Source organism: Notechis scutatus, chromosome 2 (genome assembly GCF_049901735.1).
Source record: "Notechis scutatus isolate UNSWTSFEM ecotype Mainland chromosome 2, rNotScu1.2, whole genome shotgun sequence".
Taxonomy (NCBI): Eukaryota; Metazoa; Chordata; class Lepidosauria; order Squamata; family Elapidae; genus Notechis; species Notechis scutatus.
In genome coordinates this window covers 156,545,514-156,572,052 of record NC_142010.1, presented here as the reverse complement: position 1 = coordinate 156,572,052, position 26,539 = coordinate 156,545,514, and the positions used below count along the sequence as shown (strand labels likewise).

The 26,539-nt window shown below is 40.7% G+C and overlaps 1 protein-coding gene across 6 annotated transcripts; it reads right to left on the bottom strand.

Annotated features, from left to right (window-relative positions):
• Window positions 1-909: 909 nt before the first annotated feature.
• MISP3 (MISP family member 3) lies at window positions 910-26,477 on the bottom strand. Of its 6 annotated transcripts, none has more exons than XM_087956982.1 (4): window positions 26,368-26,477; window positions 11,122-13,718; window positions 8,603-8,685; window positions 910-4,549 (listed from the first exon to the last, which is right to left on the bottom strand). In XM_087956982.1, exons 1-4 carry the CDS (start codon window positions 26,442-26,444, stop codon window positions 4,454-4,456), a joined length of 2,853 nt encoding a protein of 950 aa, XP_087813108.1. In that variant the 5' UTR covers window positions 26,445-26,477; the 3' UTR covers window positions 910-4,453. The 6 variants fall into 6 exon arrangements, with proteins under 6 accessions (XP_087813108.1, XP_087813109.1, XP_026537767.2 ...); XM_087956983.1 differs by having other exon boundaries at window positions 8,621-8,685; XM_026681982.2 differs by lacking the exon at window positions 26,368-26,477 and adding an exon at window positions 16,135-16,235.
• Window positions 26,478-26,539: the final 62 nt, after the last annotated feature.

Sequence of the window (26,539 nt, the reverse complement as noted above, 5' to 3'; positions counted from 1 at the left end):
TCAAACATTGGAAGACTGCTATCATGTCACCTTAGTCTTTCTCTTCCTTAAACTAGACATACCCTGACTTTTTTTTTGTTTGCCATGTTAAAAGAATTGCTATTAAATTCTAGTATCTTGGCCCTCTCATTGCTCACTCATGAAAAAGGCTGTGTGTGCCTTCCAATGTTACTTACATACATACATACATACATACACGCCAACAAGAATGGAATTCCTAAAGCTCTTTTCTGTGGCCTGCAGAACTTGTGCAGATTCAGCAGAAAAGTACCATATTGTTCTGATCCAGCCTTAGCAGAACCAAGAAACAGACTCTTTATCCCGAAAAAACCCTCTTTATTTAGTTACTGTGAATTCATGGCATTCACATACAGAAAGTCCAGGCAATAATCCTTCCAAGGATTAATATCAAGAACAGACCTTATCAGTCCTTGGCCAGGCTGAAAGCTTCCAGTAGCAACGCTGTAAATTAATTCCTGGCAAGCAGTCTCTGAGGCACGAACCACGATAAACAAATATTCTGAAAGAAATATGAACTGTTGTCTCCTACAATCACCACTCCCCTTTTGTTTCTATTTATTCCCCAGCCAGGGTAGGGTCATTCAGCATCCAAGTGTGCCTTTTTCCCCAAGTCAGTTCCTGTTCCTCAGTTCTCTTCTCCTGACAGCTTTGTGCATATGCACAACTGGAACAGTCCCCAGCTGTTCTTCTTCCCCACTTATCTCCGACTCCAAAGCCAGCTGGGAAATGTTGGATGGCCCTGGCTCTATCTCTGCTTCCAACATAGAGCATCCATCAGAGCCTTCCCCAGACTCCAGGATCAGCCCAAGTTCCTCCCCAACCTCTTCATTGTCTGAGTCCGCTGCTAGCTCCGCTGGCAGCTGGCGCGACACAACACATACAGTATAATGATGGTGGAATTTGTTTAATTTTCAGTGACAATCCAAAATTAATTGGGAATAGAACCAAGAAGGTGCTTAAGCCCAAGTCTAGATAATTAGAGGGAAAAAATCAACACCACGAAAAAAGACCCAATCTTATCCCTGCTTTCCATCAGCCAGAAAATCACCGTGATCACAATTATCATGGTAGAAGGCATGATTTTTTTATATCAGAAAGAACATGAACATCCTAAACATTATCAGTCCTGTTACACTCTTGTGCTGTAATAAACTGGTCTTTCTCTTTGTGTTTGTTTATTTAGGCAAAGTAAATTTTGCACTCCTCTACCATTGAGAATTCCCTCCACCTATCTCTGTTTTTTTTCCTTTTCTTATCCTTTTATTATTCCCATTAGTAAGTTACTAGAAGAAAGAATAGAGTTTAGCTATTTCATCAAACACTTCTGCATCTCTTTTGCCAGTTATTTTAATAGTAAAATAAGTGGATTAGGCCTAGTAGAGACTTACACTTTTTTATTTCCTGTTTTGCGAAGGAACACCTACCAGAACATTACATTCATTCCTGCATTATTCTACAGATGGAGTATATCTATATATATCTATACATATTGATATCAATATCAATATTGATATATAGATATATCTATATCTATCTATCTCTATATAGATAGATATATAGATATAGATGTAGATATATATGTAATCACAAGACTACATCTGATTTACTTTGGGCATGTCATGCATGCAAATTCATTGGAGAAGTCAATGAATGGTTAGTGGACAAAGAAGAAGAGGCAAACAAAGAACATGCTGGCTTGATAACATTAAAACTGATACAAAGATGAATATCCAACAACTGAAAGAAATTGTGTTTAACGGGGTAGCATGAGGAGCACTTGCTTATAAAGTCACCAAGAATCGGACATGACTGAATGGTTAAAACAATAACCATAACTGTATGTAAGAGAGGAAAGGACACAGTCCTGCCCATAAGCATCTAATGAAAGAGACTAGTATCACATATGTCACAATGCCATGATATAAATGTTGCAAATGTATAATTTGTGTCTGAAATTACATATTTTACATACATGAATTTTGTAAAGATGGCATCTTTTTCTTCTGTTTCCCTACAGACAGCATTGGTCCCTCCCTTCTCAGTCACCCACTTGCTTTGCTCCTAAGGCTGGCATACTACTCAGTTGGCTCTCTGCTCCACATTTTGCTTTGGGGCTCCTCTTAGTCATTACTGCCATCATTTTATGACAGGATCACCCTCTCCCCATGGTAGCTGTAGTTCCCGTGACTGATACACTCTAAACATTTCAAGAAACTTTTCTCCAGCTTTAATTCCCAGTGCTATTCTTGATTCTCTCTCCAGAACACGCATGTACAGAAAACCTAGGAAGGGGATGGAGGGGAGGCAAGAGGTAGAGAGACAAGGCTGTGCGATTCATTGTTAGTATTAAAGATTACACTTGGTTATGATTTCTCAAAAAACTAAAAAAACAGAAGGAGTGGCAATTCTGGGGTTTAAGCATCCCAACTCCAACCTGTTAGCTCATTTCAGGCTGGAAAAGGCTTTTGTCAGTTCTACGTTGCAGAATGTCCTTTTATTTACTTAAATATTTACAGAATGCCAACTATCAAAGAGAGGTTTGCAAAACATACAGAGATAACAGAGATAATACAGTCATTGTTTTATTCATTTAAAAGCCTGAGTAAAAGAAATAATGTTTCCAAAGGGAAGGAGTTTAGGAAGAAGTGCTTTAAAGAGTTTGGGTGTGGCTACTAAGCTGTCCTGATGCCAAGTAAGCGTTACACAAGTGGCACTAACAAAGGTTATTCTTTCACATTGATTTTAAGAAGTGGTAGAGTTATAAACGGTAGCATAAATTCTTAAGAAATATTTACAGCATTGGATTTGGCACTGCTAGGAATAAATCTACTGGTTGAAAGTATGGCTTTGGTTGGGGATCATTCACTTTTTTACTTGATGAAATACTGCCTCTAATACTCAGATCCCAGAAAGGCATCAGAAATGAGCAAAGGGTGTGGCAAATGAAGAAGCTGGTCAGGGTTGAACCTGTGACCAAAACTCCGTTTCTATGAGATCAATTTGTACATATTTCTAAGCCACCTGTTGCTTCCTGATAAAATGTGGTTTTATGAGTCAGACAAGTAAAGTCACCTCAGCAGACCAAGCCTTTGTGGAGGACTCTCACTCCAGCCAGATGAAATAGGATCCCTCCCCACCTTTTTAAACTAGAGATGTTGACATAATCATTTCTCTGTTGCCACAAAGCAGAAACACAGCCGAGGCACAATAGTCAAGGCAGAGAGTTCCTCTGCCAGTTAGCTTTTATTGTGCATTAAATGCCCTGTTAATTCAATAAATCCCATTTACTTACAAAAGGAAATGCTATTATAGATTTAGCCTTTAAAATAACAGTTAATTAAGCAAGTTCACTCTTTCCCTTAAACGGCCTTTAGCTCTGGGGGAAATACGACTGTCCTTTATTTTCTCAGTGAGGAAAAACTTCAGACAAAAAATCTTTTTAAGGGCCACAGAAATAATTTTAAGGACCAGGATTCTTGCTGCATTTATAAAAACTAGCAATTTGGGGTTACTCATACACAAAATAATTTTTAATTTTAAAGAAACGAACAGAAGCCAGAATCTCCTGTAAAATGAGCAACAGAAAGGAGCTTTGCAAAGGTATATGTATTTTGTTACAGTTTCTCCCCTATGAATTGGAGTAATATGAAGGGCTTACTCCTACCGTATGTTGTTGTGCTATATAAATACCCAAGGGCAAAATCCACATGCAACATGTTGAATATGAGCAAACCTGAGGACAAAATAAATCACATAGGAACTGGTAATCTAATATTTTTCTTTCGTGAGGATATGTATCCAGAGACGTAATCAGCCCAGAGAGCCAAACAGTTAATTGCCAAGCTCCCAAACCTAAATATAATCTTCTGTCTTGTGTACCTAGACATCCTCAAGAGAGTCACCTTGCTCGGAGTGTACATCCATGGATCTACTTGAGAAAAATTGCATGTGGTGGGAACCCATGGATCAAAACTATAAAATGTAGGAAAAAAATTATGAATATAAAGTGATTTAAATGAGACATCAGTGTCCATCCAGATGTCCCTACATAAATACAAATTAATAGTTGCACTGCTTTAGATTTGGAACTTAATTTGATTTATTGATTACTAAAATGATACCCCATCTTCCTGCTTATATAAGCCCTCAGAACAGCTTGTAGTCTAACTATAGTCTTTCCTTCTCACTCCAGTTTAAATCTCAGAAGAAGGCAACCAACTATAAACATCCTTTCTGCTTATGATCAAACATAAGGCAGACAGGCTTTGGAACATTTCTGTCAAATCAAAAGGCTGAATAGAAGGAGTGCATGATAGGCTCCAGAGAGATGCTTGCACACGGCACTTATTCTTGTGTGAGACACCCCTTGAGAAACTCCGGTATATCTTATGAAAAGAGGTCAACCCATTGCTTCTTCAGGCTGTGGCAGCCCTTAATCCTGATTCTCCTCATTGCCAATAGCTCCAGACTCCCAACGCTGGATTAAGACACTCCTCTGGCGACGCAGGAGTCGAGGACTTCTCTCCACCTATGGGGTTGAATGGGGGTGGGGGAGGAACAGGAAGCAACACATGAAAAAAGCAAGTATGCAAACTATAAGTGCAAGTATGCTGCCATGACTAGTTCAGAACGAAGTAAAACACTCAGCATAATTTTCCCTATTGAACTAATATTTATTTTTTCCAACCTCCAAGGGACACAATTTGATTGCACTGTCAACATCAGTAGTTGCCTTTACTGGGCAATGATTATGATCCTAGCATAATTCAAAAAGTAATTCAAAATTTTATTAATTCATAAAACTTCATTATGTGCCTAATATACCCTTTATAATATGATTTATTGCAAATTAAGCTTTTTCCTAGATCTAATCTTAAAAGGGAAAAATTTCCAAATCATGCCACCTCAAATGTTACTGTGGTTTGGGAATCATGGTTTCTATTTGCCAGTTCACAAGTCTATACAATGCAACACTGCCTTGAGTTGTTTGCAAAAATAATAAAGGCAGGAAACAAATAAATCTGGAGGATGGCTGGATTCAGTGGATGCACATCACAGCAAATCTATCAGGATTACTGCATTTGAAGAAGAAAATCCAAACAGGATCTGCTTCTCCTCCTAATGGAAATGGGAGCTGGGTATGTCATGCTTTCTCATATTACACAAAAAAGCTCACATGCTTGAGACCAAGTAAGTTTGTTCCTTTACACTTACACTATTCAAAGTGGAGACTGGCAAGGTGATTGATTGATGTGTGACAATCTGAGCCCCATTCAATTTTATGCCACGATGGACAGCAACAATGGACTACAATTAGATTGTAATCTGCCAACGGACCACAGTTCCCCTAATTTTTGATGGTGAAACTTCTCACGGTTATTTCCTAACAAGATCATGGGTCACCTGTTCTGGCAAAACTACACTGGCTTCCTTAGCAATTTTAGCCAAATTTAAGCTACACAGAGATTTGTTGCCAGTTTGTCTCTAACTTCCCTGGAAGTACTGTAGGAACTAACCCAGAGGGAGGCTCACCAAGAATTGACTAGATGTAAGGCTTTCTTGGTGACAGCACCAACCTTGCACAATTCCCTCCTTCTAGAATTAGAATTACTTCATTCTCTGGTTTGTTTTAAGAAGAAGTGAACAATTTATTTTTTAAACCCAAGAAATCACCCACTGCTCCAGATATGTCACTGAAGAATATAGAATGGATTTGTTTAAGGACTGCAGCTGTACAGACTAGTGTGTTATTTCATTTGACAGTATTTCTGACAGCCCCAGTGTAAAAAAAAACCCAGAAATTTTATAAAATCTGTGATTGTTTTAATCATATGGTTGCTCTTTTGTACTTTTAACATTAATCTCTGTTGGCTTGACTGAAATCAAACAGGATAGAAATATGTTAATTAATAAATAAATCAGCTCCAAATTGTTCCAGCAAAGGCACAGCTTGTAATCATGTCCTCTAGTGCAGAGGTCTCCAACCTTGGCCACTTTAAGCCTGGTGGACTTCAACTCCCAGAATTCTGGGAGTTGAAGTCCACCAGGCTTAAAGCGGCCAAGGTTGGAGACCCCTGCTCTAGTGCTTGTAGTGCACATACAGACATATTATTGAAGAGCTGGTACCAGCATGTTGGCCATTCCAGGGTCCTCTTCTAGGAAAGGGGAGAGGTCCAGGCATAAAAAGGAAACACAGGTAAACCCCATAGAAGCCCCTTGAATCTTGTAACAGGTCAATTGCTTCTTACTGGAACTTCAGACAGAAAAATCTGAGAGGCCACTGCTGTTGTTTTAGATTATCACAATAAAGGACAAAAAGAAACTGAAGCATGTGAATTTCTTTCCAATATCTGCAACCACATGAGATTAGATATGAAAACTCCTAAGAATAATAGCTCAGCACTACTTTTACAGTTTAATTATTTTCCTGCTGCTATCAAGGACAAAGGAAACAAATGTAAATGTATTGCAGTACAATGAGTCCATTGAAAGAGTTTTGTTTAAAAAAAAAAGGGGGGGGGTCAGCATTTTTTCCACTGTTTTAAATAGCAGCAAGGGTTTTGTGTTCTGCAGAAATGCATTCAGGTCCGTTTTGTGAGAATGGTTATCTTGTACAACTATCTGCAAAAGATAAGAGTGTGACAAAGTTGAGCCACTTTTTGTATGATAAATTATAGCTATGAGTAGACATGAGTTAGGTACCGTGCCATTCTTGTCTTTTTTAAAGAGGCACATGCAACAGAAGGAGCTGAACAGTGCACATTCAGACATATTATTGAAGAGCTGAATTTGCAGGAGCCTCACTTTAAGCATGTACACTCCTAGCTGCATTTTTTACCACATAAAGGATAAGGAGCTCAATTTTCTCTGTCCCCTTCTATATTTATTTTATTTATTAAATGTCTACACTACTCATCTCACCTAAGTGACTTTAGGTGATTTGTAAATAAAAACCATAAAAGAGACATAGTTATAAACAATATTAAAAGTACAGTTAAAAAATGTTAAAAATTAAGAATTGCAAAAGTTAAAAAAAATGTAGAAGGAATAGCCCAAGTCACCAACCAACCCCAGAGCTGCATTTCACTCTTAGACTCCCATGCCAATTGATCACCCATCCATCCATCTAGCGATAAATTCATTCAATCTCCATTCACACCATGTCATAAAATGGGACTTGGCTAATCATAGATATCCCTAGCAAACCTCTCACATATTTCAAAGGAAATTTCAGAGTCTGATCTTTGCAAAGGAGCAGATTCTTAGCAAAACTACAATCCTGCAACTGCTTCTATCGGTCGCAATAAAGTTCGGGGTTATGGGGAAAGACCATGGGGAGATGATGACTGCAAAAGCAAATTAACGCTGTCAGCTATAAATAGTGGGCAGGCCCTTATTGTTATTTTAAATAGTTTATTTAGTAAATACAAACCTTTGAAACAGCAGAATAAGTTACAAGAACAAGAAAGTTGGAATAATGAATCACAGCATTAACAATCTGGAAGATGGCAAAGAGAAGGAACAAGTAGGAGGCAAAACAAGGAAATGGTTTTGCATCCACAGTATTTATATACTTTGCAATCAGGTAATTCCAGGTTCAACCCCCAGCATCTCCAAGTGTAGCCAGGAAAATTTGCTGTAGAGTAGAGCAGCCTCATCTTTCAACTTTATTATTCCTAGGTATATGTTGATTGCAAAGCCCATTACCCCTGACAATACCAATGTTGTTGCTTGGAATTGGAGGGAGTGATAGGTTAGAGATTATAGAAAGCTTATAATTTAGAGATTTAGAACTTCTATTGGTTCCAGGGCTGTAGTGGTTTTTTCTACAATACAGCATGATCCATATAGTAAAAGGTGGGATCAGACTGATCACAATCAAAATAATTTCTCTAAATCACTTTGGATTAGGTTGGAGAATTGCAAAAACGGTGGAAAAAAGCTAGAAACCTTAGTCTTGCTCTGAGGCCACAAAATGAATGTTGGAACTTCTCATTATCCTTGTATTTTTGGACCCTTGTTACAGGCCATTGACTGGGGAAGGGGCAGCTTGAAAATGGAGAAAGGCTCTAAGAACCTGAATTTTGACCTGTACCAAAGATAATCACTTATATTCCTGAGAGGAGAGCTTAAGGCAGTATGAAATAATTGTGAGGAACCAGATGGAATATGGTGAGCCATGGTTAATATCTCTTGCAAATATCTCCCCTTTTAACCTATCTCTTATGACTTTAAGTGCTTTAAGAATGATGAGTATTACCCTCATTAATGGGATTTAAAAATATATATAATTAAACAAAGATGGTGGGGAAACATGGGAAGTTTTGGAAAAAAACAAGAAAAAGTTATCCGGACATTCTAAAATAAATACATGAATGAGACAGAAGGATTAAGCCCCACATTCTTATAGGATCATAGTTCTCGCGTGCTCTCTCTCTCTCTCTCTCTCTCTCTCTCTCTCTCTCACACACACACACACACACACACACACATTTGGGAGTACTAAAAGCTTATTATATCTAGCTTTGTTCCACAGACATGTCACAGCTGTGAGGATAATTGTGGCTACCCTGCTTGTTACCTGGTGGAGGCCATTCACCTGAATGTTCTCTGAAGTGCTAGGAGGGGGCCAAATGACCTCCAGTTTCTTGCAGGAAGGTCTCTCTGCAAAGGAAGAAAAAGGAAGCCAAATCAGTCTTAGGAGCTATGTAGTCTTATTAGCAAGGGAATGCTTCTCTGTGGTCATTCCCCCAAACTAGCAGCTTGCAGCCACTTCTAGCGTAATCGTCTATCATTATGCCAAATTAACAACAACAACAATAATAACAACAGTCAATTGAAAAAAGTAGCTTTACTTGGAACAGCTTACACACTGAGATGATATCTGTAACACTATCAAACATCCAGATCTGCCTATCCCAGATTTTGGAAGGACTTGACATGGCCAGACAGAAATGCCAAATCCAGTCTGGACATCTGGCTGACTGTGTGACAAACCACAAATCATGTCAACAATGGCTGTGGATACTATGAAGGTGTTACAAGTCAATAGTGGAGAAATTGCCTGAGCATATACAGAGCTTTTTTTTCTCATGCTTAAGTAACAGATAACATAGAAAGGCTTTTAAATTCAGACAGTAGCTGGGTTCACACATATATTTAAACTTGGTTAAACGAATGATTTAGAACTGGCAGGGCCCATACTCTACATCATGTTTTAAAAAACCCCTACAGATTACAAGCCATGATGGTTGGGTTTGCACAATACATTTAATCCCAAGATACTTTATGGCTAGGCATAAGAATGAGGACAGCATGGCCTGCCACAGACAATTGAGAAATGGGTCCTTCTTCCTGCTGTGTTTCTGCCACATTTCTTCTATGCGTTCCACACCTCTTTTCAGAATCTACTCAGAGCCATAAGCATTCACACCCAGCTTTCCCTTTCAGTCTTGCCTCTGTTAAAGTTCAACCCAGTGTTTGCTATAACATCCTAGAAACCTATTTCCACCCTCTGGATACACATGCTGGATGCCAAATTCTCATGCTATATTTCACTCTGTATTAGCTGATAGGTAGATAGATAACCTTTATTGTCATGTTTTATTGTGGGCACACTGGCACACATTAAAAATGAAATTCTCTTGTCTGCTCTCAAAGGTGTACACGCACATAACACACATATACTCATGCTATATACATATACTTACATACACCCCCACCCATACATATAAATACATGTATACTACAGATAGACTGATGGCTACCAGGTCAACTGATGAAATTAAAGAGATTTGAACACAGATTTTCCTGCTTTTGTCTAACATTCTTTTATCACTGCATCACATTCCAGAGATCAACTGCAGCCCATGCAATATTCTTAAGCCATAGGAATCAGCAGAGGGATGTTAGGAAGGAATAATATAAAACCTGTGTTGTTTCAACCAAGGCCTCGTTTTCACACTTCCTTACTATCAGCTCTCTTGACTGGGCCTTATGGGAGCTAAAGGCAAAACACTTTATATCATTAGCTTATTTTATCATGTTGAAATGAGGAGGAATCAAAATGCATTGCTGTCTTTAGGATGAGCGATGTATGAAAAAGCTAGTGGCAAACAGACTAAATCAAGATGAAAAACAGAATTCTGTGGCATCAATGTAGAGTTGTATGACATCACAATTGAGCATAACGTATAGTTTTCCTCTTTCTTTCTTAAGCTTGAACAGGTGGCATCAAAAGTGGGCCAGGCTACCCATTCAGAATCCTTTCTCCAAACTTTTATCTTCAGGTTTCTGTGCATTCCCGTTTTGCATTATTTTTTAATATTCCAGACCAAGCAACAATTTCAAGGTCATGCAGAGAGACCAATATGATTTGACGGACCAGATCAAGCACTTTAACCTCTTGACCCCAGCAAACTAATCTCAGAATGATTGGGTTTCAGAAGAGGCCTGCAATAGGAGAGCAACTATACATCTGGGTTTGCATGCCTCTGTTGGATGCCCAGAAGCCTCCAAAAAGCACAGAGTGCTAATAAAAACATGTTTCCCAGCTTACATTCAGAGTTATGCTGCTTCTAAAAAGTGATGGTTTTGTCCATAAATCGGTGTAATTTCCCCTTAGAGCATCTAGCCAATCTTTCCCAAATAACTGTTCTCCTACAAATGAACGGGGAATTCTTGGAGATATAATGCCAACACATCTAAAAGTCCTCAGAATGGAGAAAAGTGATCAAAGCTGCTGGCTATTATTTATAAGTGGAGTGAATTCCACAGTTTTTGTTATGATCTGTTCCTGAAGAACTTTCTTTTAGTTTTTTCTTGCCTCTCTAATTTCACCCAAATTCTTTTTGCTCTCATTTCTAATGTTTTAATAAAGTCTTTCCCAAGTTGGCATTCTCCAAATGGGCTACATATCCCGCCTGGGATAAATAGTCCATTAGAATGACAACAGTTTGGGGGGAAACTGTTTCTGGGAAAATTGAAGAGAAGAATGGAAAAAGGATCACCCACTTGCTTCGATTCTTCAACTGAAAGCCAAGCATGTGATCCTTTTTCATTCTTCTCTTCATCCCACCTTTCCCATCCTACAGTACTTACCTGGTGGGGAGGGGACTTCCTCATCTTGATTGGAGTCTTGTGTTGGGTGGCAAGGCAATGATGAGCCATACAGGGCGAGCCTCTGCCTCTGCAGCTCCTGTTCTCGTTCCTGGACCTCCCGGACCTCCTGATACAACAGAGACTGAGAGCTTTGGGCACGCAAGCAGAAAAAGGGGCTAGCCAAGGAGGCTCTCCCTGGCATATGCTGCTTCGGTTCTGCTGCAACACCAGAGTCCTGGATGATCACATTGGGCATCCGATTGACCTCAGCAAAAGGTGGTCCCCTTGCATTTTCTGTGGAGCTGGTGCTTCTGCTGCTATGCCCCATCTTTTTGAAGTCTGGTGTCCCAGGGTGGGAATGATGCTTAAAAATCATCTTCTTCTCCTGCAGTTCTTGGGGTGTACCACGGTCATAGGTACCTCTCACCTTGCCCAACTGCACTAGGTCCTCTTCACGCCGACACTCCCGTTGAATCTCCCTCTGCATCTGGACACTAGCCCACTGACGCTCCTTTTCCTTTGGCGTTATGGATGATGCTATACTTTGGTTCAAGATAGGCTTGATGCACACTTCCACATATTCCTGGGTACCTCGAGAACTGCCCAGGCCTCTCTCCCTGCGTAGAAGCTCTTCCCTTTCCAGATGTAGACGAATCTCTCGCTCAATTGGGGTCTCAGTAGCATGAGAAGGGTTCTCAGGCTCATCGGTATTATTTCCCATCAGGTCTGTGGGACAATCGGATTCTTCAGTCACCAAGTGTTCTTCAGCAGGAGGTGCAGCAAGAGGTGGATCTTCTGGGTTCACCAGATCTCTGGTACTGGTGGGGTTTGCAACATCAAGAAGTAATCCTTTTCGTGGTGTTGGATTTGAGCCAGAATGCTCTGTAGCAATATCTAACCCATTAGCTAAAGAGGCATTAGCTAAACCTCGACAGTCTGCTCTGTTCCTGGTATCTAGCAGATCTTCCGCACTGGCTAAAACCATTGCACTAGCTGCCTCTCTGGGACAAGTTGGATCACTTGCACCCGTCAGGCTTTGTGAGTCAGGAAATGCTTCGTCCAGTTTGTTGGCACCAGACAGATTTTCTGCCTCCTCTGGCTGGCTGGTATTTTCTCCAGGCTCAGAGTCCCTGGTCGCTTCTTTTTGCCTCTCAGATTCCAGCACACACTCTGCTCCAACCTCACCCTGGGACTGATCGTTATTGCCGGCTCCTCTTGACTCATGAATAGTCAATCCTTCCCTGTCTTGCCCGTCACATACAGGAGCCAGGCCCTGGTGGGCAGGTCCACAGGAGTCATTGGTTGCCACAGGAGACTGTGCCAGCAGTTTCGAAGGTAGAGTGTCACAACCTGTACCTGACGCCCCCTGCTGGCAGCAGAAGTCAACATCTAGCTGGGAGCCTGCTAATGCCAGGGAAGATGAATTTGGACTGCAGGAAGAATCTTGGGTGACCTGCTCGCCAGTTTCCTGAGAATTATCTTCCAAGGCGTTTCTCAAATACTGCCCATTGACATGACCCTGGCAATCTTCTGAAGCTAAAAGTAACTGATCATTCTCTTTATTGGTTATTATTTCTTCATTACCTGTTTCTGTAATTTTTTGGCAGCTTGGCTTTCTTTCTTCATGAATGTTGGTAGGGTGAAATGTTCCCTGAAGTTCATCTGTCAAATCAAAATTAGAATGACTGGAGATAAAACACTGTCCCTCCCCTGCTTGGTTTTGACAATTGGTCTCCAGACACAACAAGTTGAGAGATTTAGGTGAAGTGAGACCTTCGCTTTTCTCTTCACAGGCAGGAATTTGTTTGAGGCTACTGGTAAGTTCTGGTTTCTCTGGTGAATCTGAATGCGCGACAAAAGATTTGACAGAATGATCTACAGTGTCGTCTTCTATCCTTTGGTCTGGTTGATTAGAGATGTCATTGGAGGTCTGCTGCTCTGAAGTAATATCTGAAATAGTTCCACTATAAACAAGAGGATCCTTTTTAGCCTCTTGGACAGATTCCAAAGGTTTCAGGAAATCAGCAGGCACAATGGGAACTTTATCAGAGCAGTGATATAGCTTGCTCTCCACTCCTTGAACCTCTTGCATTGAGGTTCCATTTGAGTGCTTAAATTCTGGAAAAACATTTAAAATATTGTTATGACACTCAAGACAGCTGCCAGTCTCTCCTTCTTCCAACTGACATGAAGTACTTGCTTTTTCCTGCTGCTCTGAGCAGACATTTGGCATCTTGATCTGGCTATCCTCTTGCCTTTGGTCTAGTTGGTTGTAGACAGGTGCCATATTCATTCCATGAATGGCTGGAGATGAGGAGGCTTTCTCCACAGGGGCATCCTTTTGTATCAAGTTGGATAATTCTTCTAGTGTATTTTTTTTGGAGATGAGACTGTTGACATCTTCAAGTGGGGGTGTCAAGAGATTATTAGATTCAGTGGTTATGGAAACATCCTTGACCACGTCCTTGGTTCCCACCATCTGCCTGAATTCACCCACTTCTGAACTCTCCTGGTTGCTGTGCTCCAGCCCAGACTCAAGAGGGGGCAGGAATAATGCTTCTGTGGTCATATGGAAAATGATTCTTTCTCCAACAGATCTGGAACAAAGAACATTCATCTCTTTAATGTGACTTGTTACTTTTCTGATATTCCCCTCGTCTTATGAGTTTCAACTGGGAAGGCAATTGCAGCAAAAACAGGTTTCTTTTGGCAAATTAGTGCCTTATAATTTTATTGTTGTATATATTTCACGTTAATAATTGAGGTAATAACCTATTTGTAGAAGACATAGAAACATAGGGCTGGAGGTCTGCTAGTGCAGGACCCTTGCACTATCCCAGTCAAATGATTGTCCACTCTATCTTTGAAAACCTCCAGTTTTCAAAAATTGTTAGCCTTTCAGGTGCTGCTACATTTCCTGATTTTAAGGAAATGGGAAATTTCAATGAGACAATGGCTCCCCCTTCTGACAATAAAAGAAAAGAATATTGAAGGGCAAAAGACAGATTTGCAAAATGCAGGTACGGAAATATCTTGAACAGAATATATGTCAACTCGTAAAACATTCCTATGGATAACACAGCAAGAATAAATATGTTCCGCATTCCCTTATATTTTGGATATCCCTTGGATATTTATGCCCATGTTATTGCATGTTGCTTTTAATATTTGCCTGCCCACATCAGTAGAGGTTGAATTAGAAAGACTCTTTCAGCTCACCTAATCTAATTTTCAATTATTGGCCAGGGCTGCCCTTCAGAGTTCTCCTGAAAACCACACCAAAAGCATGGCAGACTAAGTACTGTAACACTTTGTTGGTTAAAATTACAAATATTACAATAAAATTACAAATATTTGCATAATAGTGGTGATATTTCTGGCAATTCCCCCCAAAGCCATCAATTAATTACCACCAATTAGCATTAAAAAGTATGCATTTTCAGTTTCAAAACTAATACAATTCCTTCAATGTTGACTCCAAAGTTATCAAAGAGCAGTGGCTGCTCTTCTCAAAGTTTTTTCTGACCCTTCCTTTGTTTTCTATGCAGCTGAATGGAACTTTACAGCAAAATATTTAACCTGTTGCTTAAAATATGGCAGTTTTAATGAAAAGCCTCAAGTACTCACCCAGCCTTAGAAGAACAACAAAAATGAGTATGGCCAATTTTAAACTACTCTCTTGGTTAGTGAACCATGTGTCATAACTGCATTTCCCTTGGATTTCAAAAGGCTGGTAAGTACCAACTGGTCTCCCCCTCTACCCAAATCTTTCTTCTCTCATATACTTGGATTTTTTAAAAAACCCCAATACTTGCCTGGAAAACAGAACGAAAAATCTATCACCTGACCCCTTTTTGGAATAAGATGCCAAACTTTAAAAAAGCCATCTCTGACCATACTAGAACTGTGCATGAAACAAAATGCTCCCACAAAAAGCAGATGTACCAGCATAGATCAAGACTTACCTTCTACAAAAACAGACCACGGGTCAGGAGAATGTTCTGCTAGCCCTTGAGGAAATGCTCTTCCACCATCTCTTTCCTTCTGTCTCTGGGAATTGGGGGGAAAAGGAGTTTGGAAAGTTCCTTCTTCAGCTCTCTTCAACAGGCATTCAGCTTATGTCCAGAGCCTCATTTCATTACCCCCTGCAGTTACTGGCTTTATGGATTTTAGGCAGCCAAGGGGTAGAGCAGATGCCTTGCATAGCTAATCCAGTTTCAAGTCCTTCCACTGATACAATTAAAAGCTTGCAACTGTATAATTAAGGAAATTCTCCATCTGCCAGCATAGATCTTGGTCTGGTTTTGTGAAAAACAGGTACAACAACATTTCTGTTCTTAACAGGCAGCAAGTGAAGCTGATTTAGGAGTTGGGAGAGAGAAAGCTCAGGAAAAGGGAGTGGAAGGCATGTTCTTAGAAACAGACAAAATTAGATGCTAAAGGTATTTCAATCCACTATTTTAAAAAAATTCTTTCCTATCTTTTGGTGATAAAGGCATTTGCCTGAGAGCAATGGCTGTCAAAGAGAAGTGACCACTTGGATGCTTTGATGTACTTTCCTTCCAGCCAACAAGTTGTAAATTCATGAATGGTGAATAGATAAAGGGACAATAGTTTGGGGGATGGCACAACTTCAATGTCTGCAATACCACACCTGAGTCAGTCTGGAATAATGGTTAAGGCACTGAATTAGAAACTGGGAAACCGTGAGTTCGAGGTCCGCCTTAGACATAGAGTATAATTTTGGATGATGTGCTTTTTCTCAGCCCAAAAGAGTGGTTGTCGTGGGGAAACCAAGCTTAATAATACAAAATAAATGCAGGCTGTACATCTAATAAATAAACAGGTTCTTAATCATTTTCTTTCTCTCACTCCGTTCTTCCCATGATTCTCAGAAGAATTACACAGCACATAATTGCCTGCTTAGCAACCACTGTTTCTTTCTTCATCCCTTCTTCCCTGCAGCAATGCCCAGCAGGGGTTTCTTAGCAGCCCAGCTGGGACTCGTCTTACCTGCCTCTGATGCTCTCGATCTCGCCTGGCCAGTCTCCTAGACCCTTACTCCTTCCCAGCCAGCCAAAAATGCATCCAGTGCTTTGTGCTAAGTGCTTAGTGCCTCCCAGTGTTTTATGCTCAGCCACTCAGCCAATTACATGCCCAAGGCTAATCTGCTGGCAAGGCTCCCTCAGCTGAGACTACAAAAAGAATTGGCAAGAAAATATATAACTCCGAGGCCCGAAACGCAGGTGTACAACCAAGCCCAGGCAGCTGGCCACAGCGTTAAAGATCAACCTTATGAAAGAACACATCTAGGCTCCTTTAAAAAGCCAAGGTGGACCTCTGCCTGTCAAAAGTTCTGAGATGGAGCTTCCATGTACAGAAATAGTACAGCCCCTGATACTAAGCACGCACTGTGTTTACAAGAGGGAGACCATTGTCTTTCTATTGTGATTATCGATTTGGAGGCATTTGTCTAGACTCTAGTCACTGTTGGAACTGGGCAGCTAAAATAATGAGCCTGTCTCTGACCCAGTAAAGTATTTGTTTGTGGGGGAAGGGACTGCATTTGTTCACAAGCTACTAATTTGAGACGAAGAATATTTTATGCAGATAAGAATTTTCTTAGAGAAACAGGGAGGGAAAAGGGGGGAGGGTAAAATTTTCAGTGCAAAATAGTTCTTCATTTCCTAGTTATATCCCCATTCCTGTTCTGTCTTTCCACAAGTAAAATGACTCCTCCTTGCCCATAGCATCATTCCCCAGTGGGAAATGCCATGCCCAAATAAATTGGGAATCCCCTCTGAAGCCTTACTGACCCATGATGTGGAGACAATGGATGGGTAGAAAAACTGTCACCTCCCAGAAAGAATGATTTGGGATCATCCTTATAGATCAAGAGCTTTCTATTTTTATTCTTTTATTCTTTTCTAATATTATTGCATTCTTTTATTACTTTCTATTTTCTTATTTATGTATAAAATGTCATGTCATGAGTGGGTAACTCACTCAAAAAGTCAATCATGCTGGAAGTGATCAGCAGAAGAAGGAGAAGGAACTGCTCAATGGCTGGACACGATAAAGCAGTGGCCCCCAACCTTTTTTGTGCCATGGCCCGGTACCCGCATCACAAAATGATCTGCAGCCCGGTACCAGCATCAGCACGCATGACAAGGCAAGGCAAGCCGAGCGACCAGCCAGCCAGCTGTCCCCCGCTTCTCCCCGCCACCTTCAACTCCTCCTTTGTACCTTTGTCGATGGGCTTCGGGACGGCTTCGGGATGGTCACTCGGCTCGCCTTGCCTTGGGTGCTGAAAGAATCCTCACGCCTTAGTTTCGTTCGAAGCCGCCCCCCCCCCCCCTTCGATGAAACTAAGGCGCGAGGATTCCTTCAGGACCCAAACGCCGCTTTCCAACCAGAAAAGCTCACCCGGAAGCACTTTCTCATCAAAACAAGATGGCGGCACCCAGCAAACCAGCGGCCCAGTAGAAAATGTTCCACGGACCGGTACCGGTCCGGGGCCCGGTGGTTGGGGACCCTTGCGATAATGGATGACACCAGGATGACCATGGCAGATCTGAAGGGGGCGGTGAGAGACAGAGGGGCATGGAGAGCGCTGATCCATAGAGTTGCCAAACCGAATGGCTGACAATGACAACCACATATAAAATGTGCTACTTGTTTCCATCACAACCTAGCTGTCAAAAGTCCATAGGGGGCATTTGGGAGGCAAATAACAAAATATTATGTCATAAATGTACATTGAGAGGTCACAATTGGCATACTTTCAGCAAACATGCAAGTACGTAAGGCTGGAGTCTGAGTCATGATGTTAGCCTGCATCTTGGTTTGCCCAGATGTCTATAAAGGATGTAGTCCAAGAACATCTGGAAGGCCACAAGTCTCCACCACAGGTCAGTCTCATCTGGATGTTACCAGCAGTGCTTTCATTAACAAGCATTCCCAAGTAGTTTCCTCTCTCCACTAGATTATTTTACTGTCACTCAAGTATAGCATCTACTTGGTTAGCATAGATCAGGTGTGCTAGAAACAACCATGCTCATGGCTTGAGAAAATGCAGAACAGAAGACAATTGGAAGAGAAATGTTGAGCCATGAAATGTTTACATGCTTAAATGAGCTTAGACGCAAACCATCAAGTCAGGGGATATCCAGGTTAGCAATCTGAACTGGGGATGTTCCCATACTGAGAACTGTGGCAGGAAAGTGGGAATAAATTTAGTTTACTTCATTGTCATTGCATTTCGTACAACAAAATCAAACACCATCTTCAGTGCACATCATGACCATGACCATGAAAATAAACACAAACACACATCCTTCAGCCTTCACACATTGAACCGGAAACCCCCGACACCACACCAACACTGCACTATACAGCAGAATTCAACAGAGCTACTGCCCTGGGAGAGAAGCTGTTTTTCAGCCTATTTGTCCTTGTTTTTATTATTCTGTACCGTCTGCCAGATGGTAATAGTTAAAAAAAAAAGGATTCCCAGGATGAGATGGATCTTTGAGAATGTTATGAACTTTCTTAAGGCAGCGGGAACTATAAAGCTCTTCCAAAGAGGGGAGAGGGCAGCCAATGATCTTCTGGGCAATGACATTAACCCTCTGGAATGCTTTCCTATCTGCCACTGTGCAATTTGCAAACTTCACAGAGGTGCAGTATGTTAAAATGCTCTCTATGTTAAATTGCTCTCTATGTTAAAATGCTCTCTATTTTCTACCAAGAATTCAAGGCTGTCTTAGAAATCCACTAATTTCAAGAAGCTTAAGAGCTGGACGCCAATTCTTCTATGTCTCACAGAATCCCAAGATGCTTCTGTTGGACCCTGGAGGCTGCTTGACAGCTTGCCGCTTAAAGCACCTGCTTGGATCAGTTGTCCTCTGGGACATTCCTCTCCCCTCTGTTTGGGGGTGGGACAGAAAGACTGAAAGAGAGAGAAAAGAAAGATCAAGTTGTGTTGTTTGGTAGGATTAGAGGACATTCAAGGACTTGATTAACTAACACTCAGACTACAGACTTTCCTGAGTCACACTTTGCTGCCTGGCACAGACTGGATCCATCTGGAGGGGAGGGGAGAGGGCAGGAGGGGAGGGGAGGGGAGGGGTAGGCAAGGGCAGGACAAGTACAATCTATGGAGGTACCAAGCTCCATATAGGTCTTTCCAGGGATTTGAGGTATAGCAAAGTCACCTCCTGTCCCAAATATGTTATTATTATCTGGGCTGAAACCTGAGCAATCCAGATTCTAGAGCCTGTAGCAATGAGAAGGAAATGTTCCTTCAATATGTTTCACGTCACCCTGGGGAGATTAGGATCAATTTGCTGAATGGAAAATAAAGAGAAAAAAAGCACTAAAGGAAGGAGAGAATGCAAGGTCAACTATACACAAAGTAAACCTGACTACACCAAGCTCTCAAGCTATGTTGAAGAACTGATAGAGAATAAAATAGTGAGGGTGCCAATGAAGCCATAAGTGGGTTTAGAAGATCCCTCATATTCCCATACCCAGAAAGCTTGGATATACGAAATGGCTGGCTTCGCACAATGCAGTAAGACAAACCTAAGCAAATTATATTTTGGCTTAATGTGTTGAGCAAACAATTTATGGGAACTGGGCCACAGAGTGCTGCAAGAGATCTTGGGACAGCCTCCTGAGATAAAGCATAGACATGACTAACTTTTTGGATCTACATTGGAAATCAAATAAGACAGTGGTGAATTCTAGAAACCAGAAAACTGAATTCTAGTTGTACTTTTGGCATGAAAGCCAGCTGAGTGATTTTGTACTAGTCACCCTGAGCCTATGATGTCAGGCTCAGGTAATGAGCCAATCAGTCAATTCCTGTTGCAACCAATGGATCAATATTCGATTGATTAAAAAAAAAGTCAACCCTGCACTTGTGGAAAAACACTAGGAAGGAAATAATTGAGAACCACATGGCAGAAAAATTGCTGCTCCCAACAACATGACTTAGGATTCAATCCATGTATCACAACCACCCTATAATTCACAAATGAAAACATTCAGGTATTTGTAATATCTATATATCCTTAATCACGGGTTGGTTTATACATCACATTAAGCCACAACTTGCTTTAATCATGTTGTGTTTATTAAGTGGATTCACATGTTGCACTATGCTATAATTTCAGCACAATGGCTGGATTCAAATGTTGTTCCAAGACAAAACTAAATAATCTACAATCTACAGACTAGCTTCACTACACTACCATGCTAAGCCATAATAAGATGATGACCACCTCCTTTTCCTGCTCTGTTTTGCCTTCAAATCTGACTTAACTCCTGTAGGCAACATGTTCAGAAATGGTTTGCTATAGCCCAGTGGCCCCCAACCTTTTGGGCACCAGGGACTGGTTCTGTGGAGAGAGGTTTTTCCGTGGACCAGAGTGGGCTTGGTTTCATGTGCTGCCTGCATCTGTAGATGGGACTTCCTTAGTTTGTGTGGCCCAATTTCTGGTATTCTGTGAAGCAGTGCTGGTCCATGGACCGGGGATTAGGTACCCCTACTATAGCCAACAAGACATCATTGGACAGTGAATTTCACAAAGTAGCAATTAAAATATAAAAAGATGATATGCAGCAGACAAAGTGCTCTACACACTCTACCACCTGCTTTGAAATGGGTAGTCCAGCTGTTTGCCAGATCCTCTAGGGTGTAATTTTCTTCATCGGCTACATCCCCTAAAGTTAGAATCCCCCAGCTCATTGAGTTTATTTCATCTGAGAAACCCCATTCTCTATCCATGTCCATCCAAAGAAGCAGGCAGGCATATAGGCAAGTGGCAAAATGACACAACAACCTCTCTGCAAAAGTCTAAATTATACACTGGGTTGAAGTCAGAAAATAGTAGTATTCTCTGATGTAGCAAGCAGAAATAGGATGGCATCACAAAACACAGTGAAAGCTCCAGAGAAGAAAATAAACTGAGGTTCAAAAACAATACTGACATTTTGACTTGCAAATTATCCAGCACATTCTGGATGTTTCTCTGACTGGTTATGAAATTATGCTGTGATCCAAAACAACTGGAGGGCACCAGGTTAATTCCCTCCCGCATACCGGATTGTGCTAGTAACAACCCTGCACAAAATTATTCATCAAGAATACAGAGATGGAGATGGAGGGAAGAATTCAAAGAATACAAGAAAATTAAAAGGAAACAGTCTGCTTGTAATTAGACTTGGATATTAATGGCCAGACAGTAGGATACACAGTTATGGAGATACTAATAGAATTTATTCCATTTTAGAAGGATAAAGTATTGTCTATGATGCTTTGCCAAAAGTGCATTCACAAATGATGGTGCCAGTAGGGACTCAGTATATACACCGCAAAAGAGAACATTCTCATCACCAGGACTCTAAAATAATAATAAAAAGACCCAATAATTTTACAAATCTAATTTTGTACATAGTTTGAGTGTTAACACACCAACATCCACCAAGCAAGGATGTTGCAAAGATTCTGGGGAGCACGTCTTGAATCATGTATTCTAATCACGTGCAGGAAAGTGATCTTCTTGCACACCGTGTCTATGGATCTCCCTTCTTCCCAACACCCTGTAAATTAGCCTACATCAATGTATTTCTATTTCTGTCTTGCTAATCACCAAACCTTTCCTGGTGGGGCAGTGTTTGGTACACAGCTGTCTTTAGAAGACTAAGCTGCTTAATACTCCTGAGAGATGAACTTGAAGGTGTCGAAGGCAAACAAAAAAAGGCTTTTGGTAGTTAAAAATAAACACAGGTAACCAAGTGTCTTTAATGGTGGAGGGATGGAAAGAGACTCTGTCAGGAGTCAGATCTTTCGTTTCTTTCTCATCTGGATTCTCTTCTCTACTCCTTAAAGCCAGGACTGGCATTCAGACATTTTATACATTCTAAGGCTCAGCTACACTGACATGGAAATAATTTGTGTGGTTATACTGTATTGTAAAATGCTTCTGAAATTAAGAGTGAAACAGCAACAATGGCATTCCACTGAATGCCTGAATATAAACATTTTAAATTACTTAAATGAAAATGAAACTATCTCTGTTAGGATTGCAGGGCAGGGAAAACTATAGAAAAACACACGATTTATAAAAATTGTCATCTCATAATATACTAAATACATAGAGAAATAGAACATAAAACAGATTGCACATAAATCTTAACCAATTTTATTAATATGCTTATTTTTAATGTAAGTTCCACCTGTTTCTTAAGGCTGAAGATATTTTGGAAGAGAAGCTAACATTTAATTACCAGTTTGGAAAAGGGAGAATAGTACGCTTTTTGTTTGGCATGCTTATTTAAACTTTGAGCCAAAAAGAAAAACTGATATCAGAGGTAGGAGTGCAAATTTTCTTGGTTGAAGACAGTGTGACTCAGTAATCACAGAACCACATTTCATTCTGAAAGATCAGATCCTATGGCAGTTTCCCCACTAAATAGCTATGGAAAATAGTGAGAATAAAGAAGAACGGGATATGTGTTGTGGAGAAGTCTTTTGAAATATGGAGATAGCAGCAGTTGAAATGCGGAAAAAAGGCAAGTACTGTAACTCAGGAACTACATTTCCTTGCCAGCAGGGGTTGCAAGAGGATTAACCACAATAGAAATATTCCTGATTGCTATCAGAATCATAGGGCTGGAAGGGTCCTTTTGAGATTTTCTAGTCCAACCGCCTGCCTTAAGCAGGAATAATTTATTAGTCATTAACAGATAAGGAAGACAGAAACATAAATAAGGATGGTGACAGCATCAGGTTTAATGCTGCTGGTTCCAGCCCACATAGTTGCACTGGGTTGTTTCAGTTTTATGAGGCAGAACCTGCAGACCTTATAATAAATAACAGCTGTTGGAAGTTATAACCCACCCCTCTCCTAGAAAAATGAAATATTTTAGGATATACTAAAAAGGAAGAATATTTCCTCTAAAAGAGAAGTAGAAACTCAGAGAGGCAGAAACTCAGCCCTTTGTCAATGGGCCTATTCTACATAGCTAAAGATCTATCTCCTCCAGGTAGAGTCATAATAGGAGATGCCCAAAGCCCTTTCATTACATCATCATCCAGCAAGGCTCAACCAAGCTCAGGACTCAGGACAGCCTACAGAGTTGCCCCTGCATGGCTCCATGGGAGTCTGACAACCAATCAGAATACAAGCTCAAATTCAAATCCCAACAGAGGGCATAAAACCCAGGGACTCTCAGCATTTCTGTCCTTTTTCCCCCAGGAGCTCCCAGGCATGTGGTCCTGTCCACCATTAAACCATCTTTCCAAACAGCCTCCATGTTTCTAGTGTCCTTTTCCCCACTTGGAACTGAACCCAGAAGATAATTCTTCCAACACAGCTTAACGGATTCATGACATAACTGTGATTATGAAGGGCTTCATTTGTGGTTTTTATTTCTTCTTTACAGACTGCAGGTTAAAATTACTTCACTATAAGCTAGCCAGATGTCCCAGGACCATAAAAAGACAGTGACAAAAATGCCATTGGTCCTCCATCTCAGTAGGACATTGTTGTGGCCACAGTTCCCCAAAGATTCATATGCTCTTTCCAGCACTACTTTGAGGCACTGGTAACTGAATTTAGAGCCTGCTATATACAAAACACACAATTTCCCCACCAATAGGACAGGGGAATCTGTGATCTTATCAGTATTGCTGAATTAAAGTTCCTACTAGCTCCTTCATCATTACCCTTACTGGTTTCCCACCCTCAACTTGAGATCAGGTAAATAGACAGGCAAACTGGTTCATAATCCTTCTGGTTACCAGAAATTGGATCTACATTTCAAACCACGTTATATGGGTTTTAAAAGTATGCCTATTACATATGGGCTGCAAAACCCTGGATTAGATGGCAATGAGGCGTTAAATGTTTGCCTTCTTAGCTTGTTTGTCATGATGTCTTCTTTGCATAGAACTAACATGACAGCATTAATAAATTATATTCCCCAAATTGATGTGATCCATTAACTCCTTAGTGCACTGATCATTTGATCCACGTCTATTCTTTTTCCCTTGCTGAGTTCAGGTGCTCTCCACATAAAATTGCATCAACATGGAATTTGCTGTTCGGATTACTAATCCTTATTCTGCCACTGTCATATTGTTTCAAGGCAGAATAGTCAATTGTTGACTTTTTCTTTAGCATATAAGCATGATCACACTCTATTGAAATTTAAACATCTGAGGGCTGTCTTAGATGGTGGCAGAATAAGGAGGAAAATGCTTCTGGTAACATTATGGATAAGTGACATCTGTCTCATTTGTAGGTTAAGGCCTTGATGACAGCTGCATTATAAGAATACAGCAGAAGAAAAGATGTCTTGTTTGTGTGCTGATTTGATGCAAGGAAAGGTTTTAAGATTTGAAAGTGCTGTTCTAGGCAAATGACAGGAAATATATATAAAAAAAACCTCAAGCCTACACATTAGCTTCATAAAACCACATACGAAACAGAATTAGAGTACCAGGAAGAGGAGGTAAAATGTAATTCAGGAAGAATCATTTCTCTCAGATTATGATTGGGGACAAGACATTGTGTTTTGCTGATACCCTCCAGTGATCTTGGGAAGCTTTAATAAAAGCTTCTTTAGATCACCATAAAAACCACAAAGGCATTTTGGCTTTTCTGCTTTTTAATGAGAGCTGATTTGTAAGAATTAGATAAGAATGGAATCTGTGTTATGACACCTTTATCTTTTAATCTTTATAGAGAAACCTGTCATTCTCTGGCTGCATTAACTTTGTGAAACTGTTTAAGAAAATGCTAAAAATGAGTTCTTCCAAAGGAGAAGTGTAGGAATGACATTACCTAGGCTGAATATATTGAATTGATGGGAATAGGCCATATGTAGTTGCTATTATTTACTGTAATATTTCATCCTGGGTATTTTGCTGTTGCTGTGAATATTTTAATATTATTTTAATAATATACAGTATACCTATACTTGACTGCTAGGAATCTTGACTGAATTACAGCAGACTAAACTGGAATGAATGAATGCATGAACAAATGCATTACAAAGAAATACACAAATAAACAAACAAATAAATAAAATTATGGGTGTTGAAAACCAGAATATTTGGGCGCAAGGTATGAGGTTGGCTCTATCAAGGATCACCAAAATGTTCCCAAAGCATACACTTTTTCTTGTACAGTTTTAGGAACCTAAGGAGACATACACAGCCATCATTTCTCCTATTTTAATTCATAACCACAACCCTACTTTCTCCCACCCACCTTACTAACACAAAGTAGGTGTGTGGAGAGTGTTCTGAGTTAGTGGTCCAAAATGAGTTATTAAGCTTCCATGGCTAAGGGAAGACCTGAATCTGGGTCTCCCTGATCCTAGTCCACATTTTATCGATTACACCAAACTTTGAGAGTGCTAAAAGAAAAATAACAAAGCCATTTTTTCTAAATACATGCTACCCCTGTATACTATATGAATTCAGCCAGCATGGTGTTCACATCAGGGGGGAAAAAACCCAGTTTTTTACTATGGTACTAAAATCCAGGGAACAGTAAGATGGCAGCAAAGGTGTAATTTTGTACCCCTTTGCTGACAGCTAATAGTGATCCACATTGTTGCAGTCAGATCATGTAAACCCAGAAAAATGGGGTAATTTTGAAAACCGTGGGTGTATTTCTGAAAACCCGGTTGCAGAGTCTCCTGTTAGCTGAACAGCTTTTGAAAAGAGAAATGATTATAACATAAGCCCTTTGCCACATAGCCGATTTCATGAAATGAAAACCTTTGGCCACTTCATTTTTTTTTCTTTTTTGCTTTGTTCTATTGAGCCATGAAAGAGCCAGGGAGAGCTTTGCACTGGGGGAAAGGAGTCAGTTGGGCAGAAATGGGATGACCCAGAAGGAGGGTCCCACAGGAGCTGTGTATGGCCAGCCTTACCATTAAGGATCGGGTTTTAAGCGTTAATGGAGTGTGACCATTTGAGCCTCAGTGGCAGCTCTCTCTCTCTCTCTCTCTTCTTTTATTTTATTTTCTGGCCTTAAGATGGTCTCGGAGGAGGGAGGACAGAAAATCAGAAGGTAACCAAACAGCTCAGGAATGCTGGTAAATAATTCAGCTAGACAGCTGATAAGTTACTGACCCAGCAGTGGGGGTGGGGTGGGATGGGATGGCAGGCTTTCAAGGGCACCAGGGCCCAGCAGTGCTGGTGCTGCCTGTGGGGAAACTCACCTCCCTTCGTCCAACTCTGCCTGCCTCTCAGCTTTTTCCAAACTGAAACCGGCCTGACCAGCTCCGGTGAGCCTCATTTCTTTTCTCCTCTGTCTTTTGATCTAGGCACTCGCACACACAGAGAGAAGAAAGGCTTGGAGCCAAGTAAGGCCCTGCTAGGATGGTGGGGATG

What these genes read in the sequence shown, in the direction of transcription:
- MISP3 (XM_087956982.1), bottom strand. Translation starts at nt 26,444, where the DNA reads ATGAGGCTCACCGGAGCTGGTCAGGCCGGTTTCAGTTTGGAAAAAGCT. An exon ending in GGAAGTCCCCTCCCCACCAG is followed by an intron (nt 8,686 to 11,121) that starts GTAAGTACTGTA and finishes CTTCCTTTGCAG; the next exon opens with AGAGACCTTCCTGCAAGAAA. An exon ending in AGGTGAATGGCCTCCACCAG is followed by an intron (nt 4,550 to 8,602) that starts GTAACAAGCAGG and finishes TCAACCCCATAG; the next exon opens with GTGGAGAGAAGTCCTCGACT.